Below are 20,432 nucleotides of genomic sequence, written 5' to 3'. Positions count from 1 at the left end.
TTAATTTTTAATATTTATTATTAAATTGAATAAATAATAAATATTTATAAAAATAAATGTACAAATTTAATGAATACTTTTTGATAAAAATGAAAAGTTAATATTAAATCAAGAAAATAATAAATATTTAAAAAATGAATAAACTTCAATTAATAATTTTTGAATTTATTATTAAATTTATTTATTTTCTTTTAAAATATTAAATAATCAATAATAAATATTAAAAATTAAGAATCTTATAATATTTAGTACAAATTATGTCATATACATTTATTATTCTCTAAATTTTATTTATTTAATTTTTCAAATTTAAACTGAACTTTATTGACTGTGTTGACTATCTTTTCCAGCCCTTTTATTATTTTATTGTAATTAATTATTTGCATGCAATTAAAAAGTATTTTTTTTATAATGCCAAAGAAGTATAACTTCTCACGCACCCATTTTTTTATATATATAGGTATATATGTATAGCGTGTACGAAAGAATAAAGATTTGTGCATCACGTGCATATTATTTATCTGCATTACATTTTGTAAAATGGTCAAATGAAGAGGCTTTTCAGTAATGTTTTAATTCGTCTCTAATTACTTTTATTTTCCTCAATGTTTGATTTTTTAGTCGTGAACTATCCAACCTTTGATCTTTCGATTTATATCAGGCTATACCACAATTTCAATTGATGCCCTGTATTAATTAATCGTCGCTTGAATACCGGACGTTGCAGTCCAAGGTCTGGGTGACGCGAATGTGTTGATTGTGTAGAGCACAACAGTGATATGAAGTCATTGTTACATCCTGTGCGGATTCCAGAACTGCTTTTTCTTTGACGTATGTTTTACGTGATTCACGCTCTGTTAATGTTTTATAGTGCCTGTAAATTCCCTGGCACTGTTTGGCAATCCTTGATGACAGCTTAGCATACCTACATAGATGTCGCTGAGTTTATCACGCAAGATAAGATAACCTTCCGTGGTACCAGGAACACCTTAGAAGCAGCTGATAGTTCACAGAAACGTGTGTGACTCTCGACAAAACTCGACATATCGGCCGCAGAATGTTGTATGAAGATAATTAAACTGTGATACTTTCTTTAGTTAAGGTTTTCTCTAGGTAGCGAATTTTTCCTACTACGCAGGTTGCTGACACTAGATAGGGGCTAAAAAGCTTTGTTTGAAATTAGTCGCTATGCTATTACCAACCTTCGAAATAAAGCACCACCCAGTATGATTTAGAAGTATCTTTGCTTTGTATTCAAGCAGTTTTATATATATATATATATATATATGTGTGTGTGTGTGTGTGTGTGTTTTATATATATATATACACACATATATATTTCTCTCGAAAAAGAGAGTTATATAATTTTCGTTGCCATGAAAACCAGCTATCAGTTTTCTTTTTCCGTAATTTTTTTTTCTTCCGTATCTTGTCGGTTGTGAATAACGGTCAAATTTGTTTATTCCGGGAACGTGTTGCGTATGCGTTTAGTAAATCCTTTATTGCGATTGGATTGTAAGGGCGTGAACATTCGAATGGTTCGTGTCTAGTGAGAAGGGAGATCGGGCCTATCCACACTCGCCTTCGCTGAAGCCTGTTGAACTCCGCAGTGCAGTGTGCGAACAGGTTCCAGTAGCAGGGTGATAAAAATCCACGTGCTGCCTGCCCTCCCCTCGTTCCCGGCCCTGGGGAAGGATGTTTGCTGTTGTCTCCTCCCTTTCCGCCCCCTGTTTCTTGGCCTCCTTCCGGCGCGCCCTATCCGCCTTCGCTTCCCCCCTTCTTCTATGTCTTGTGACGTGGGCGCCTCTCGAGGATCTCCCCTTGACCCGGTGCGAGTGGCGTGGCGGTGCCAGGTTATTTCTGCGCCAACTTCGGCAGCAACAGGACAGTAGTTTCTGAACACATCATGCTTTTAAAACTCCGCTAAACCTGCATAAGTTTTGAGTTGACTCAACCATCTCACAAATTAGAAAAAAACAATATACGTGCAATGCATAACCTTTGAATGAATAATTAGCTACCGAAGTTAAATTTTTTAACGTTTTTGTGAAGTACCAATAAGGAGAGTTAAATGGACTACATGGCAGAATTTATTTTTTTATGTTTAAGGGCCCCCGCGCATAAGATGTGCAGAAGCTTCAGAAGAAGAAAAAAATTCACGCGATTTAAAAACTGCTCAATGGAGTATAGCCCAATGGGGTATTTTTTGTTTACGAAAAGGGTGGATGAGTAGTTTTCTTTCTATATTTCGTATTTAAACTGTTGTTTTTATAAGCGTGAAAATGGCTAAAACGCTTGTTTTCAGTTCAAATTTCAGACATGAAACATCCGGTGAATATTCTTGAAAGCACTCGACGGACTTGCATTTCGCTTTTATCTTCATTTCTCCGCCATGTAATGCCATTGGTCACCACTCAGTTCTCACAGTTACCCCTGCACGAGGAGAAGACTGCGCTGCGCTAGAAGCACCAAATAACGTCGCACTTATCATCCCGCCTCACTTACACAAATACGCGCCTGTTAGGCATCTTAAAGGCTGCTTCGTAGTATGGTTTAATGCAAAGAGAGGAAATAACAAGGGTAGAAAGAGAAACAAGTCATTACATTTTTAACAGATATACTATCAAAGCCGTTAAAATTTATTGTAAAATTCTTAAACTTTATTTAAAACCTTTGGCTGGGACAATTTTTGTTGAAACGAACTTTTGCCGTAAAAACAAAAGTTGAAATTTAAAAAATAAATTAAACTTCCTTAGTATAAAATTCGTCGGAATTTATTTTTATCCATCTTAATATTAGCCTAGTCAAAAAAATTATACGACCACGTATTAGTGCAAGGGATAAAAAATAATGTATGAAGGTCAAAAATAATTGCATAACTACCTTAGTAGGCATAGTATGAAATTCGTTAAGATATTCAATGCTGGATGCATTGATTTAAAACACATTCAAAATATTATCGCTGCTTGGAATATGAGAAAACGTTTAATCGATCTTCGAAGGCTAGATACGAACGGTTAACTCGAAACTGTATACCACATGGTTGAATGCTTTTAATGTGTGCTAGGACTGATATAAAATATTAACCTGCAAGTACATAAATAAACACATTAAATAAGGACTTGCTTAGTAGAAAAAAAAAACTTTTGTAAACATTTATCATGTGGTTGTATTATGAATTTGTTTAAAAAATAATGTGCACAAACACGAAACATTAAAAACAAATTTACTTTTTTTTTATTACTTCTGTCCCAGAAGGGCCGGTGCAAGGTAAATTGGCGCCCTAGGCGAAAAGCCTTAATTCCCCCTCCTCCTCCCCCCCCCCCCACCAGCCGGACACCCCAAAAAAATTTTTTCCTTGCCTCAAAAAAATACATCACGTAAGCCTAAGAGTTTGTCAACAATCAAATGTAAGCAGGCTTGTTTTTTTTTTTTTTTTTTTTACTTATTACAAATCATAAACAGGTCACCGTGGACTTTAAATAATTACTTATATCAATATAAACATTCCAAACTGTTACAAAAATCCATTTTCATCTAGTTTCAATAATCGTTAATCATATTATATCAGCTGTTATGTGTCGTGCTGCGCCGCCCCCAGCTACTTGGCGCCCTAGGCGGTTGCCTAGTTCGCCTATATCTTTGAATATATATACTGTATAGAAGTCGCAAGTGGATAGGATTTACTCTACGTTTTTCAGAAGCGTATGATGAGCAGCTTGGGAACTTCACCGCTGCAGTGCGCTGCCGTAACGCCCTGTATCGTCTTAGTTGTTATTTACACGTCAGAGGGCAGCACTGTCGCCCGCTGTCATTCCCCGCACCCCCCATCGATCATTCACTGCAGCTCAAGGTCGTTCTACGGGTGGGGGAAGGGGTGTTTGAAGAGTTCGATACTTGTCCGCTAGGGACCGCTACAAGTCGATGCCCTAGAGATGGTGGCGATTGCGGCGGTGTATTAACCAACTACCTCAATACCGTGTTATAAATTTTAACCTGGGCTGGCGACTTCTATACAGTATGTATATTCAAAGCCTGTACGGACGCGCCGGCCCTGTGCCCCAGTGAAGAACACCGACCGCTTCGTTCTTTGTGTTCACTAGTGAGTCTGGTAGGCGAAGGATTGTGTGGGTTGTGGGTGGGGGAGGAGGAGGAGGAGGAGGAGGAGGAGGAGGAGGAGGAGGAGGAGGAGGAGGAGGAGGAGGAGGAGGAGGAGGAGGAGGAGGAGGTAGGGCGCACTGTCGGAAGTTCATGAGGTCTATTTTAAGAGCGGGTCGAATTAAGTTTCACGGACGGGGGAGGAGGAGGAGGGCTGGAGATCGGAAGGACTTACCCGACCCCGGGGCGCGAGGGAACTATTCTCGGAGCCGGGGGATTCGGGCTCCTCGGCTGTGTGGTTGTCTCTCCTGCGGGCGTGGGGCGGAGCCTCCGGACAATGGCCCCCTGCAAGTTGAACCCGTGTCACGGGCCGCGAGAGAACCTCCTTCTAATTTCTCGTCGCTGCTCTCGTCTCCTGGAGCGGGAGGCACTTGATTGCCCGGGATGAATCACGAGTCTCGGCGGACCGACTCGCTGGCCCGAGGCCTCAGTTCTGCTCTGCTCTTCTCCTGCACGCGCTTGTCTTCTCTCGCTGGCGCGATTTTTTTTTTTTTTTTTTTTTTGGGAACGCGGCTCCATTTCGAACAACTGCCGCAAGAGCTACTCAGTCACGTTAATTATCCTTACCAGTTGCGACTTTTACCGCGCCTTTAAGGCTTCATCCCCCGCGCCATTTTGATTTTTTTTTAAATTATATTTCATAATTTTTTTAAGACAATCCTTCTGAAATTCCAACACAATGTCTCCCTTGCATGAGCCTCCCTGTCACATGTGTTTCAAACAGATATTCACCAAGTGTAATATCTGTTGAAAAATTATTGAAATACCCCTTAAATAATAGTAATGAAAAATGAAAAAAAAATCAACCATGAGACCGAACCAATTATCTATCCCTCTCGTAATATGCGTAGCAATGCTTAATCAATCACAAAATAAAGAAAGTGGACTGATATTCTTTCTCCCCCTTACCCCCTCTTCTCCCTCCCTCTCCACCCCCTCTCTCATTCCTCCCCCTAACTCTTTCCCCTCTCCCTTCCCATCTTCCCCTCCCTCTCCTCTTTCTTACCATCCCTCACCCCCTCTCTTACCCTCCCTCTTCCCTCTCTTACTCTCCTTCTCCACACTTTTACCCTCCCTCACCCCTCTCTTACCATCACTCTCCACTCTAATACCCTCCATATACACTCTTTTACCCTCCATATACCCTCTTTTACCCTCCATATACCCTCTATTACCCTCCCTACCCCACTCTCTCCCTCGTTCTTCTCCCTGGTTCCACTTTCTTACTTGGATAATTTCTCCTTCTAAAAGCCTTACGGCAATTAAATTTCTTGAACAAGGACAGAAAATATTTGTCAAGAATTGTATTTTATTCATAATATCCAAGGGACTTTAATCATAATATAAATAAACCTTTGTAAACTTAATAGTTAACACAGTGTCCTTGTCAAAGGGTGGTTTCATCGTTCGCCAAACTGCATCACATTCTACGCCCTACTGTACTTCGTGTTTTTATCAAATAACCATGCTGGCCTTTGCCGGCCTACTTCCCCTCTTTCCCCCCCTCCTCCGCCAGGAGTTCGTGCAAGACCGGCCGAGTGGAAACGAATCCCGGATTTGCGGCCCTGCGCTCGAAGGGCCGGACGGGATTAATGGTTTACGTGGTTGATCAAAGGCTCGTTGTAGTCCGAGAGGAAGAAAAGGGTTGGTTGCGAACAAAGCCTGCGGCCCTGTGTATATATATATAACAGAGCCCTCGTTGGAGCTTTTGTGCGGCTTAGAGTTTGGAGATATATATTTAAAAAAAAAAAAGTATCCAATTCAGTCAGTCTCTATTTAGGGCAGTGTTATCGCTTATTCTGAGCTTTGGGGTCGTGAGAGATTTTTTTTTCAACTGCTGATTGGTGTCCCATTTTTCCCGTCGGGAATAAAATACAACCTATTCCATATAAGGTATCCTTTTTTTTTCCCGACAGGTGCTCCAACGAACATTCGGACATTTTGACAGTTGACCATTCTTGTAAAATTAGGAAAATGATTATTTATACATTAGTAGCTAGTCTGGTGCTGCATGGATAAACGTTTGTTTGGTTTAATACATTATAATATTTTGTCAAAGTCTGAATACCTGCTACTTCTGGATTAGATTGTAGTACGGTCAGTAGGGACGTATTTTCACTTTCTTTGTTTATTTTTAAAACAATTTTTCTTAAGTATGATTACGTGTAGGTTTATTTGACTAAACGAAACGAAATCTCTTTATAGCTTACTTCTCAATGCAAATTCTTAACTTATGTATTAATTAGATACTGATGAGTGATTCAATTGCATATATGTAAATGTATATCTATATTTGGCAAAAAATATATATTCAGTACGTCAAAAGATCTTGATGGCATGTCCTGTTAGCTTGATCCTGTGGTACATAATGCTTGCTGTTTCAATTCATTGCGTCAGAAGATCCTGCTGCACATAAAAGAAATTGCGAAATAAAAAAGAATTATGATTGTATTTAAATAAATCATAGTTTTTATTCGACTTGCGATCATAATTTATTATTATATGACAGTATTTTTTTATGTACAGGATCTTCCGACGTACTGAATTCAAACAGCAAACATCATGTACCACAGAATAAAGCCAACAGGATCATGCCATCAATATCAAGCAATATTGTGGGATAAACTTCAATAATTGAAACGGAAGAATTAGCGTATTTTTAATTCTCCATTGTTGGCTACACTTATGCTAAACCAAGAGATACACAATCGCGGGTAAACAGTGACTAGTGGCGGCAGTTTGAAAACACATGTATTGTAATGTACGCTTTCAACTGTTATTTTTCACGAACCAGTAGGAATTATAAAAACATGTGTTCAGGGTAAATTTAGGGACGTCTCTAGTACTTGAAAAAAACATATTTTCCGTTTTTATTTAGTTTTCGTTCCCCGAAGCCGTGATGTCCGATGCTGGTATAGTAATGTAAACTATAAACTATTATTTTTCACAAGCTTGTAGGAATTAAGAAACCATACCTTCAAGATAAATTTAGGAACGTGTGTTGTGTGTGACAACCAAGCTTTCCGATTTTTTTTGTTTCCGTTATAAAAATCCGCGACGTCCGATAATTACCCATTTTTAAGTGGCTTATCAACGAGGAAATTGGTGTGTCGAAATCTAACTTTCGCAAAACATTTCAGTCATGGCAATATTGACTATATAATATTTTTAATTGATTGCATTTTTTTGCTACGTGGTTAGTTGTAAAATATTAATTACTTGTCTTGAAACTAAATTATCTCAGTGGTAGCAATTTTATTTGATGACATGACATTTTGGATGTATAATTTCAGATGGTAACGGAAGGGTAATTGGACGTAGTTATGCAAAAAAGGAACCAACCCACATGAAACCTATTCTGAGTATTTTGAAGTTAAAGTTAATTATAAATCGTAATTCTCGTATTGATAACATAATGTGGGTATAATTTTAATGGTCTAGTATAATTACTGATATAATAATAGCAACGACGCGACGGTACGATCAACCTTGTACTATTTTAATTTATTTTCAAATAAAATATAACAAAATTGTGGGTTGGTTCCTTTTTGCATAACTACTTCCAATTTTGCTCTATATTTTGGCAGCATGCGTCTTATCAAAATTGCAGGGTTTTTTTTTCAGCCAACGCGTAAAAGGTAAGTTTTTTTTTTGTGACTTGGCCAGCTTGATGAGGAACGTGCGCCCCGGAAGTAGCTTGAACAGCATTCCGCCGCGGGTAATTAGCCTGTGGTGACCGCCCGTGCCGCATAAGAGCACTTCGGAAGACAAGCTGGCGTTACCATGGACGCAGGCTGTTTGTTTACGCTTCCTTGTCTCTGTTCCCCAGCTGGGTGCCGCGGCGCGCGGGAGTGGTGGTGGGGGTAGCCAGCCGCGGGGCGGGAGAGGTTGCCGCAGCCGCCGCCGCGCGCGCCACCGTCGCTGCCGCGGTGCGTCCACGGAGACGGAGCGTCAGTCTGTGTCGATGCCTCGCCACGGGAGCACGCGCGCGCGGGCGAGCCGGGCGTCGTGGTGGTCGTGCCTGCTGCTCGCGGCGCTGGCGGGCAGCTGCGCCGGCAGCGAGGACATCCAGGTGGCCGTGCGCAACCTGGGCGACGCGCTGCGCTCCAGCATGCTGCGCCCCGTCAACTACAGCGAGCCGCGCCTGGACGCGGGCTACCGCGCCGCCGCAACCTTCAACCCGCGCGGCATGGGCACGCTGTACAACGTCACCAACGTGTTCATCGACCTGGTGGTGCGCGAGCAGACCTTCCCCGATGGTGAGTGCCCCTTCCAGCCGACCGATCTTGTCCCCGTTGCTCGCTGCGACCGGATCGCAGTGGCGGATCCAGGATTTTGGTTTGGGAGGGGCTTGACCCAGCTGAGGCTAGGCTTTATCAAGGCAAACGCTAAAACAATGGTGGACCCAGATGCTTTTGGAGGGGGCTTGAGCCCCTTAGCCCCCCCCCTCCCCCCCACCTTCTGGATCCGCTACTGACCGGATGGATGCATTTGAAAGAAAGTGCTGATTATCAGAAATACATTGGCTGGAGGTTTTTCGAAAGCAATCCGTGTCTACGGAAGTTATGGTTATTATTATTTTTTTTTGTAAATAAGTCAAGTTAATTATAAATATGCTTAAATAATAACTCTAACCCGCGTGATTTGCCATATTGAACCAAAAGAACGTAAAAGCAACGCGACTTAATTATAATAGCTGTCCATTTAAAAAAAAAAAATCAATATGTCGGGTATTTGTGCCAAAAAAAATATGTAGCCTTGTCCAGCCAGCATCAGTTATTGCAAAGTTCAGTTTCAACGCAAACAAAAGTCAGTTTTAATGCTGTCAAGCTGGCAGCCAACAAAGATAAGTTTTTTTATGAGACAGCGTTTCACTGAAAGTGCGGTAAATATTTACCGAAAGTGCTACGTTTTAAATAACAGGCTCCTGATAACGTTTATTATATTTATTTGTTTTATGTGTCAAGCTAAGACCCATTAACGGAATTACTAATTTAAATGAAACACCCTACATAACACAATTACATATAAAACACGAATACATATAACAAAATTACACAAAAGCACAATGTTAACCTGAATATGGGACTCATTAACATTAGAGAAAAGAGTTGATGTTAAACTAAAAATGGCACTAAGAGGTGTTACTTAACGTTATTTGAAGAGTTCGCACAAGTCACTAGTCTCACGTTACTGTTGGATTTGCCACATTGGGAAGGGATATTGGAATTAAATTAATTTAAGCATGGATTCCAAGGACGATTAAGTAAAGACAAGTTGAACAAGGGGTGTATAGAGTGATGAGGGATCATGGGTGGAAGATTTAGAGAACGGAAAGAGGAGGGCTAGTATTCTTGGGAAGGACGGGGAGGGAGTGGAATAGGATTGAGGAAAAGATGCTGGATTTGAGAAGAGGAAAAGACTTTAAGAAGAGGCTTCAGGAATCAGGGTTTTTTTTTGGGGGGGGGGGGGGGGGACTCTTTGCCACAGGGCTGAAGACCTATCGCAAGTGTAACAATCAATCAAAAGGTAATGAACTCGTCTATTATATATCCCACGAACTAAAGCATATTTCTGACAGGTAACTAATTCGTTTTTAGTTTGACAGCTTAGTATTTTTCTTCATTTATGAGAAAGGATTGGCTGTCTTAGTTCTTTGGAACCGTGATGACTTTTTTCTCTTCTGTATTTGAAATGTGACTGGCGAAAAACCAATCCTTCATTTGATTTAATTTTTTTTTGAGGGTGGAGGTTTTTTTATATAACTCTGAATATCATGCTACCGTTGTCCTCAGATTCTGTATTCAACATGGCAGAAATGAAGCCCAAACATATACACACAACTGGAATATAGCTTTTTTTTTTTTTCAGGTGATGAACTAATTCCATAATTACTGTGTTGTTTTACTGAAGCATCGAATATTATTAGAGGTACTGAAAAATTACTTGTGATAAAATTTATTTTTATTTTATACGCCAGAGCTGCGCATCATCTCACGCAGGAACTGGTGAAAATGGCACACTCGCTGATGTGCCGGACTGCATGAATGGTTGACACGGGATCTGGAACCGTGTCACGTGAGAGCTCTCCCTTGTCACGTAGCCAGTGGATGCCGCCCTCTTTCGCACGTTTCCTTTCCTCCTCCGTCTGCGAGGCAGGTGCGAGAAGTCGTCGTGAGCGGCGTGCATCAGGAGGCGGACGGGCAGGCCAGGAAAACCGAAAGAGGCCGGTAGAATCTGCTGGTTTTCATAGGCGTGCCTACAGGCCATGCCTCTCTCCCCCCCCCTAATGTAATCACTCAGATCGGCATTTTCTCTAATGCGTTCGTTAATATTCGTATATTCCTGGCACTGTGACACTCGAACTGTTTTTCAGTGTTACAGCGTGCTAATTAACAATATTTTTAAACATTTTATCGTTCTGTAAATACAGCCGCCTTAGTTTATTTAAAACACGTGGTCCCTTAAAATGGCCAAGCAAAAAAAAAAAATAATTATGAGGTTTGTTAAAGTTCTGTTGTCTGAATTGCTGTGTTTGCATTCACTAAAAAGAAGTTCATTTCAAGGTAGATCTGGACCAAGCTATTGGAAAATTCGTGGGGGGAAAATGTGTAAGTACCCTTTAAACATTATCTATGAAAAAAAACATATTTTCAAGATTGTTAAAATTATACGGATATAAATATTAACTAGTAAACATATCTCGTTGATACTGCACAAAAAAATAAACACGGCAAAGAGTGAATGTATTTAGGCTATTTAACATTCTAAATTCAGCTTCTGTTTAAAACATTTAGCAGGGCCCCCCCTAATGGAAATGTCTGGGCACGCCTATGCTGGTTTTATATGTATAGTGCGTTTCATCTGATCTGAACGTTCTGAAATCTACTTCGGGCAGTATTTTCCTCTTCAGTAACGACAGGAGTTCCATTAAAGGCCCTAGTACTTTCGGATTAGCAGAGTAATTGCAAAGATGCAACAGCGTGCAGTAAAATACATCTCTGTAAGCGTTTAGTTACCACGGTCGTAAAAGGGCCCATTCCCCTCCACACGATCAGTCCGATCTGTCAGTTCGGAGTTAAAAGTCGGAACTGCCGTGTGTGAGCAAAGACGGTGGACTGAGCAGTCGAAATTGATGGATTCATGAACTGACGGCTTCCCATCAAAACCGGACTGTGCGAACAGTGTGGGAACAGTGTCTCACCAGTCCAAACAATGTCCATCGTAATTGCAACATTCAAAGTTTGGTCAATATTCAACGATGAAACGATGCATCCAACAGCAACGGCAACCACGAGAATGGTCGTGTGTGGGGAAGACCTCAATTTAATTCGAAACTGACAGTTTGACTGGAGAGCTGGACTGATCGTGTCTAGGGACCTTAACACACAGCCTATAACATTTTCTACGTGCACGAAGTCGCTGAACGTTATCATAATTTGGTCGAGACAGTAATAATTTATAAGATACAAAAATTCTAGTTTTTATTTAAATATTTTCACGCTAAACTTATTCGGATTAACCGGATTTTCGAATGATTGACGATTGCGCGAGGGCTGGTTCCAATACCTACCTTTCTTTCGTCGAGGGCACCGTCCGTGTACGCGCGGGGCGAGGTGTCCCCCCCCCCCCCCCCCCCCCCCAATTGGTGTTCCTCTTCGTGACAGCGCTGTTGACTCCAGCTATGTAAACAAAACCCTCGGCGCGGCTGTTTTAGGCCCGGTGCACACGTGCGGACATTGTCCGCGCGGCGCCGCTGCGACGCCGCAACGTTGCCGCAGAAACACATTCACACAGTACGGACAAATACCGCACAGTCTGAACGATGCCGACTAACGAGATGGATGTGTACAAACGTAAACGGGTATTCTTTGTGTACCTAGTATAGAAATGTTTATTGGATACAACTAGGAAACATTGGGTGCATCCGTTCACCGACTCAATGCTCCTGAGAGGCAGATTTGCAACAAGTTTTTTTTCCTTGTCATCCTTTTCGTCAAACGATTAGCAAAATTTTAGGCACATGTTGATCCACGCACATATTTTTTTATTACGGTCATGGTATTATTCAACGGCTACGTTCCATATCTCTGGATAACTTTTAACTTCTGCGATGAAGAGTTCAACATCTAATATGTCTTCAAATTCACGTGATGCTGCCATCTCACTTTGCGGCAACATACCGCACGTGTGCACTGCTCGATTGACAACAATGTACTAAGGAACGTAGTTGGACGTGCGGCGCCGCAGCGTTCCTGTGGGATCTACGGACAAAAGTGTAAGCACAGTGGACGTGCAATGGACGTGCGGTGCCGCAGCTGTGTGTGCATTACTTCTTATCAGTCAAGCCTTCCGAGAACGCATCTCCGGCGCCGCAGCGGCACCGCGCGGACAATGTCCGCACGTGTGCACCGGGCCTTAGTGCGTTCGTCGGCCGACCGCTCCACAGACCCGTGGTGGACATGTGTATACAGGGTGTTGTTCCCTCAACGCCCGGCATGCCTTCCCGTTAGGGGACCCCCTAGTCAGTTAGTAGTTACGAAGTAACTGAACAGGAAACTAGCTAGCAAGGCTTTTTTGTTCAACATCACGTACCAAATCCCTACGCTATCTCATAACAATGCAAAATGTGTGTTCTTCCTTTTTTTAAAATATTAAAGTCGCTAGTTGAATTAATAACAGACTTCAGAAAGCAATTAGTACAGGCTTTGGTTACAATTTTTTTTATATACTATTGTGTACGTGATGTTTTGATTCCGATGTGAAACACTCACACAGGCTGCGTACATATGCAGTGTTTTGACTTCGCCTATTGTTGCGGGATGCTGTTGTTGCAGAATTTCTTGTCTCTTTATGATGCCGCTTTATGGTAATTGCGTCCGTCTGTCGCATTGTCCTGTAGTTGTTTTACGCGCAACTTATCTCAAAGCCAGTCCAAACGGGGCCGCTGCAGTAGACCGGAAAAAATTGTTTGAACGACAGGCAGTACATCGACAGTTTTTTTTTTTTCGCCTATAATAATTTAACCGAAAACCCGAATACGTCTCTTACTGAAGAAAAAAAAAAATGCTTTGACTCCGAGAAGCACTAGACCCAAAAGTCAAACAGATGAAATTCATTTGACCGGCTGTCGTTTCTCCGACATTTCTGTCAAATGAATTTCGGTAGGTAAACTGACTGCTACCCGTCCGAATATCATAACTTTTTACACCGCAGACGGATTTAGTTTTGTTATCAAAAAAAAAATGTGTGTAAAAGAATTTTAAAGACATTAGGTTAAATAAAAGGTAGACCCTATAAAAGAGAGATTTGGAAGTATTCATGTAGACAAGCATAGTTAACCAGTTTGACCTGAAGTTTTCCTTCCTTTAAATTCTTGTTTTAATTAATTTTGGTTTTTAGAACGATTTTCTGGACAATTACCGCGGCAATCTAAACCGGGTAGGTGTCACGACCAGCTGAGCGACCGAGGGTTCCATCACGCGAGATTGCTGGCTTGTGGTTGTGGTGGTAGTAAACATCGGTGTACTTTTTTTTTTTTTTTTTTTTACGAGATGTCGTGTCGTGGGTTCTTGCCGTCGGTTTTTTTTAATGATCGTGAGCGTGTTTGTAGCGCCGCCTTCATCCGGGACCAGCTGGTGACTGGGCGGGAAACTGAGACGAGAGATTCTCTTCGTTCTCCTGGTGGGCTCTTTCCAGTGGCGGATACAGGGATTTTTTTTTTGAGGGGGAGGCGAGGAGATTTTTAAAATAAAAGCAATACATACATAAAAACTATTTGAAAACTTATATTCAAAAGACTTGCATTACTATGCGAATACTTTCTAGCAAACTATGTCCATATTATTTTTAAGAAGTGGATCAAGTTTCGGTTTTGTTTTGGCACGGCGTAAGAAATATGTAAGCATGGACGTTAGTTACTCTTGAGTTTGTCTGGAAAAGAAAAAGAACGTGCGCTGCCATCAGCAGAAATAATATTCCAGCCCCTGACGAGTAGATAAAATAAACGAGACGTTACCCGACGGCTGTGTGATGTCTTCGCTTGTTCCTGTTAGCCCAGGAAACAAAGGTTTCAACCTGAAAAAATTTGTCCAAAGCTGAATTTTTGCACAGTGGTAGAGTCGACTATGCTTAATAACATACCGAAAGTTTACCGCTGTAGACCTTGTGCGTATCACTGAAAATTTGCAGTTAAGTCCTAGATGACAGCGACTTGCAGCAGTTCATTAAAATGTTTCCCATTTACGCACTTTTTACCGTAGACTCTCGATAGCTATATGAAAATAATCTTAAAGCACTACTACTCACATTTATAATGAATAAAGTTCTAAGTGTTAATATTAAAGGTAAGAAAAAAATGTTTCATTAATGAAATAAGTTTTTTTACATCAGTAAAGACAATAAAAAGACAATTCACTTACAAATAAAGGGTCTTACGCAAATATTTCCTAAACAGAAGTTGTTGTATAGTTCTTAAGCTTTACAGGGACATATCTATCAAAAGTCTAGCTTAATTTATAGGATCACTAGAGACTCCCGAGCTTATCAATGTCGTCTACGCACTGCGACAGAGCCACAGCCGCAAGCGCTGTGGCCACTCTCACTCCCACGAAATCGAAGATTTTTAATCTTTGTAAAATTTGCTCCTAACTTAAATTTAAAACAGTGGTAACATTCAAGTTTTCTAGCAACATTTGAAATGTTTACCTCCGCAAACCTTGAGCGGAACACCGAAAACGAGAAGTGAAGTCCTAAATAATACTTTACTGCCCACTCAACAATATGGTACTCAAACATAATAACTATAGTATACTTTCAGAATAGCAAACCAAAACTTACTCAAAACATTATTCTCAATGATTAAATTTAAAAACCTTTCACTACGTTTGACTAAATATGCTATTTATTCAATAATATTTGAAGAGAGGTGTTATAAAAAAAAAGGCACAAATGGAAATACGTATTACAAAAACACGAAGAGCCCGATGTGAAAACATTAAATAAAAGTAGTTAAAAGTTCTCAAACTTTAAATTAGTTTATTTGTTGAGAGCCTGGTACAATGTGTCTGGCCGCTAAAGCTATCCGAGCCGTGTACTGTGTACTACTGCGAAGTTGCTGAAGTTGGCTCGGGTCGGGACGAATTTCGCTGTTAAGAAACAAATGTTTTTAATGCATGGAAAATTAACCCAAAGAAGAAACTTTATATAGTAGTAGAATGAACATTTCTTAGTAACATGTCAAAAGTTTACCGATGCAAACCTTGTGCGTCATACCAATAACGAGCAGTTAAGCCCAAAATGACAATTTTTTGCAACGATCCACAATAATTGATATTGCAAATGCAGTTTTTGGAGTAGACTGACAGTATGGAATCCAAAATAATCTAGAAACATTGCCCTATCTGAGAATAGTGATAAAAAGTACAAAGTTTAAACATCTTTCTATAAAATAGACAATTTAAATAATTAAAGTTAACGAATTCACTTTCATTCAATTTTAAGGAAATATAAATACATTTTACATAAACTTAAAGAGCCCAACATCGAAATCACTTAAAGTAAACTTGGTTTCATATTCATTCATCCTTAAATTGGTATATTTTTTAAGTGTCTCATACAATTAGTCTGGCCGCTGAAGCTATCCGAGCCGCGTAGTGTATACTACTGCGAGGTTGTCGAAGTAGGCTCGGGTCGGGACGAATTTCGCTGTTAAGAAACAAAGGTTTTTAATGCATGGAAAATTAACCCAAAGAAGAAACTTTGTATAGTAGTAGAATGAACATTTCTTAGTAACATGTCAAAAGTTTACCGATGCAAACCTTGTGCGTCATACCAATAACGAGCAGTTAAGCCCAAAATGACAATTTTTTGCAACGATCAACAATAATTGATATTGCAAATGCAGTTTTTGGAGTAGACTGACAGTATGGAATACAAAATAATCTAGAAACATTGCCCTATCTGAGAATAGTGATAAAAAGTACAAAGTTTAAACATCTTTTTATAAAATAGACAATTTAAATCATTAAAGTTAATGAATTCACTTTCATTCAATTTTAAGGAAATATAAATACATTTTACATAAACTTAAAGAGCCCAACATGGAAATCGCTTCGAGTAAACGTTGTTGCATATTTATTCATCTTTAAATTGGTATATTTTTTAGTGTCTCATACAATTAGTCTGACGGCTGAAGCGATCCGAGCCGCGTAGTGTATAGTACTGCGAGGTTGTCGAAGTAGGCTCGGGTCGGGACGAATTTCGCTGTTAAGAAACAAAGGTTTTTAATACATGGAAAATTATCCCAAAGAAGAAACTTTGTATAGTAGTAGAATGAACATTTCTTAGTCACATGTCAAAAGTTTACCGATGAAAACCTTGTGCGTCACACCAATAACGAGCAGTTAAGCCCAAAATGATAATTTTTTGCAATGATCCACAATAATGAATATTTCAAATGCAGTTTTTGGAGTAGACTGACAGTATGGAACCCTAAATAATCTAGAAACATTGCCCTATCTGAGGATAGTGATAAAAAGTACACAGTTTTAACATCTTAATATAAAATAGACAATTTAAATCATTAAAGTTAAGAAATTAATTTTCATTCAATTTTACGGAAAAGTTAATACATCTTACATAAATATAAAGAGCCCTACGTGAAAATCGCTTTCAATAAACGTTGTTGCAACGTTGTTGTTTATTCATCTTTAAATTGGTATATTTGTTAAGGGTCTCATACAGTTTGTTTGACCGCTGAAGCTATCCGAGCCGTGTAGTGTGTACTACTTACTGTGAGGTTGCCGAAGTAGGCTTGGGGTCGGGACGAATTTCGCTGTTAAGAAACATGGAAAATTATCCCAAAGCAGAAACTTTGTACTTTTGTAGATTAAACATTTCTTAGTAACATGTCAAAAGTTTACTGATGTTACCCTTGTGATCACACCAATAACGAGCAGTTACGTACTAAATGATAATTTCCCAAACGATCCACAAAATGGTGTTTCGTTAATAATTTAATAACTCCATAAATACTGTTTTCAAGTAGGCTCTCAGTAAACAGAAAACTTGATTTTTTTTTACTTATTTTACGTTATAGCGCGAGTAGCACACCCGTACGTGACTACAGAGAATGGATAGTTTCCTTAACCGTTAGGATTTCTGGTACGAACACCCTCTCACAGGTAGGGTCATAAAATACGGTCAAACTCTTGCAAAAACATCCACCACTGCTCTTTGCCACTAGCAATCCAACGACGTCAGCTAGGCGCAGCACTCCAATACATTAATTTATAAAAAAAACTGAATATGTAATGCTACCTATACATTTTACAACACAACTCGTGTTTTATTTATTTTCTAAAAAAAAAAAAAAAAAACCTATTATTATAGGAATTATGTTATAAAAGTGAAAAAAACTCAGAGTACATTTACGATGTATCGTTTTATTCAATTTGTATGTAGTAAACTGATTTTAAAGAAGTAAATATATAATTTTTAATATTTTCGAATACAGGCTACATTAAAATTTTGCATTGTTCTGATCGAAAATAAAACGATGTATCAGAAACAAAATAATAAAATTTTGTTGCTAAAAATATAATTTTTCATAATAAAATTTTTGGAACAGAATAAACCCATGCAGAATTAAAACCAGAGGTCATCTAGAGTTTTCCATTTACAAGTTCCAAGCAGAAATCGTTTATTGTTAATTTTATTGTATCAAAAAACATACATATAAGAAAAAAATACATATCTCATTACATGTAACATACGCCCTCTCATATGAATTAGCTATGTTTTAAGTAATCCCTAAATAAGACCCAGTTGAATGAGTGTCGCAGTACGCAGTGTGTCGCAATGCCACGCTGGAACGGCGCGGCGGTGGCCGTGAGAGATCAGTACGGCCGCAGTACACTGCAACGCTCGGGCCGCTTTAATGAGCCAACTAATTACGTTAGACTCTTTATAAATATACTGTCTTAAAGCTAAAGGTATAACCTAAAACATTTATTTGGACATTTTTCGCATTGGGCTCTTCATATTGGTGTAACTCGTATTTTTATCTGAGTGGCAAAGATAAAAAAAAATATGTCATGAATTAATCGCTTAATATCATATCTTTAATATTAACAATTTATGCTTTTTACAACATTAATGGCTGTATTAGAGTCTCAAGATTATTTTGGTAATTTTATGGACAGTCTAAATTAAAAACTGTACAAATGGGTAGCATTTTAATGGACTGATGTAAGTCGCCGTCATCTAGGACTTAAATGCAAATTTTCGGTGATACGCACAAGGTCTACAGCGGTAAACTTTCGGTATGTTATAAGGCATAGTCAAATCTACCACTGTGCAAAAATTCAGCTTTGGACAAATTTTTCACAGGTTTGTGCCTTTTTAAGTCTTGGTTTCCTGGACTATGTGTCGGCTGTGTGTTGGGATGTTGCCACCACGCCCGTGTTGTCGTTTCACGGTCGGCAGTTGTTTTTTTTTTTTTTTTTTTTTTTTAATGGAAGGAGGTGCGTGTAAAAGGGGTTGTGTTCGTGGTTCGCCCTCTCAGAAGCGCGGAGAGGAAGGGATGCGGGGGATACTGGCAGCATCTCGCGAGGAGCAAGCGAAACGCCTCCGTGGTACAGGGACCTCCGCCCCGCCCCCTAGGGAGAATTACGACCCGAGGGTTCAGTGGGATACGAAAGAAAGGGCAATAACGATAAACCTCCTCCCCCCCCCCCCCACCCCTCTCGCCGGGCGAATAACGCTCCAGTTGTGTTCCGTTGAACTGTTCAATTTGTCGAAGAAATAGCGCTGAGAAGTTGATCGTTGTAAATGTCACCAAATATTGTATTGAGTTTGTTTTAGGAAAGTCGTCCAAAATCCGCGAATCAAGAGATGCTCAGCGATCCTAAGCATTGTAAACAATGGTGTTAGTACAAGATTTTTTTAAGTATTCATTTGACTTTAATTGCTATTTATTTTATGTGTATAATTTTGAAGTACTTTGAACTTTGGAGTAATACGAAATATACATAATAGCATTATTTTCAGCACAATAAGTTTCCCTCCCCCCTTCAGAATTTAGAAGAAAAAAATCCGTGCCTTAAGTGACGAAATAAAATGTACACAAATTTGAATTTCGTGCACATGGTTAGGCTACAGCTCACGCCGCTAAAAGCGTTGTACTTAGTAGCAAGTTTCGTGCTTCGCATTTGTTAATAGGCCTGAGTTTCCTATATTGTCTTCTACAATATTTGATTCGCTTCATTTTCCTTTAAATATATATAAAAATATATATAAATAAATAATAGTTAATTACTCCACAGTATTTGAATCTTCCTCTTTTTTTCATTTCTACCCCACTACATAACTTACTTTCTTATGGTACTTTTTTTTTTACTTGGCTGTCAAGTGGTTTAATGATACAAAAAAAAGTCAAGTTAAGATAGTGTGACTTTTCACCAGAGGACGACTACAAAGTTCCGAACACAGCCCAAGTTCGCTGATCTCTCGTTAAACCTCGCGGTCGGAATGAAATATTAAAAAATAAATTTCAGAACTAAAATTTTGCGAGAATTTTATTAATGTAACATCATCCTGACCTAACCATTGCGGGGGGGAAAAAAACAGCTGAATTCCAATTACTCAGGTGACTGACTCGCGTTGAGTGAATCTTAGGTTTTTCTTCTCTCTTCCTTCATCTCGTTCGAAGTGATCCGCCATGTTCCACGCTGCGATGTTTTTTTTTTTCCGTGGGCGGATGAGGTGGCGCGACGGTAGGGTGCGCTTGTTACGGGGTTTTTTTCGTAATGGGTCGCGCGGGGTAGTGATTCAGTTCCTTTCACGCTCGCCGGTGACTGGGCGGCGGAGCGCGGCGAGCCGCATAGGCCGCGGTCACTGCCGTCTGACGTCACTTCCCCGCAGCGCTCGTGGTGGCCACTGTGCGCCTTGGGGGTCGTCCATTAATCACGTGATGTTTTTTTAGCAAATTTTTAACCTCCCCCCTTCCCTAGTGATTTGTGGTGAGGATTTAGACTAACCACCCCCCCCCCCTCCAATAAATCACGTGTATTTTTTTGGTACAAAATATTTTTAAAAATTTCATAATATTATCTTTAAATATAGGTATAATCTAATTTAATTCATTAAGCACAGTGATAAAAATGTCCAGACCCACATTAAGGTTGCAGGTTTATTCTCACTGGCATAAAAATGATAAAGGAAAGGCATAAGTATAAATCGCGCGAAAAAATAAGTACACGTGATATCTGTCT

General features: G+C 39.7%; 1 protein-coding gene across 11 annotated transcripts in view; it reads left to right on the top strand.

Moving 5' to 3' along the window:
* Positions 1-20,432, top strand: part of LOC134537674 (prominin-1-A) — a 224,089-nt gene that overhangs the window by 19,213 nt on the left and 184,444 nt on the right. For all 11 annotated transcript variants that reach the window (XM_063378377.1, XM_063378376.1, XM_063378372.1 and 8 more), the window contains exon 2: positions 7,988-8,417. In XM_063378377.1, coding sequence (XP_063234447.1) covers positions 8,123-8,417 — 295 coding nt within the window. In that variant the 5' untranslated portion in view covers positions 7,988-8,122. The remainder of the gene's footprint in view (positions 1-7,987; positions 8,418-20,432) is intronic.

Source organism: Bacillus rossius, chromosome 12 (genome assembly GCF_032445375.1).
Source record: "Bacillus rossius redtenbacheri isolate Brsri chromosome 12, Brsri_v3, whole genome shotgun sequence".
Taxonomy (NCBI): domain Eukaryota; kingdom Metazoa; phylum Arthropoda; class Insecta; order Phasmatodea; family Bacillidae; genus Bacillus; species Bacillus rossius.
The sequence above is the reverse complement of the archived record's forward strand: the minus strand, read 5'-3'. Positions and strand labels throughout refer to the sequence as shown.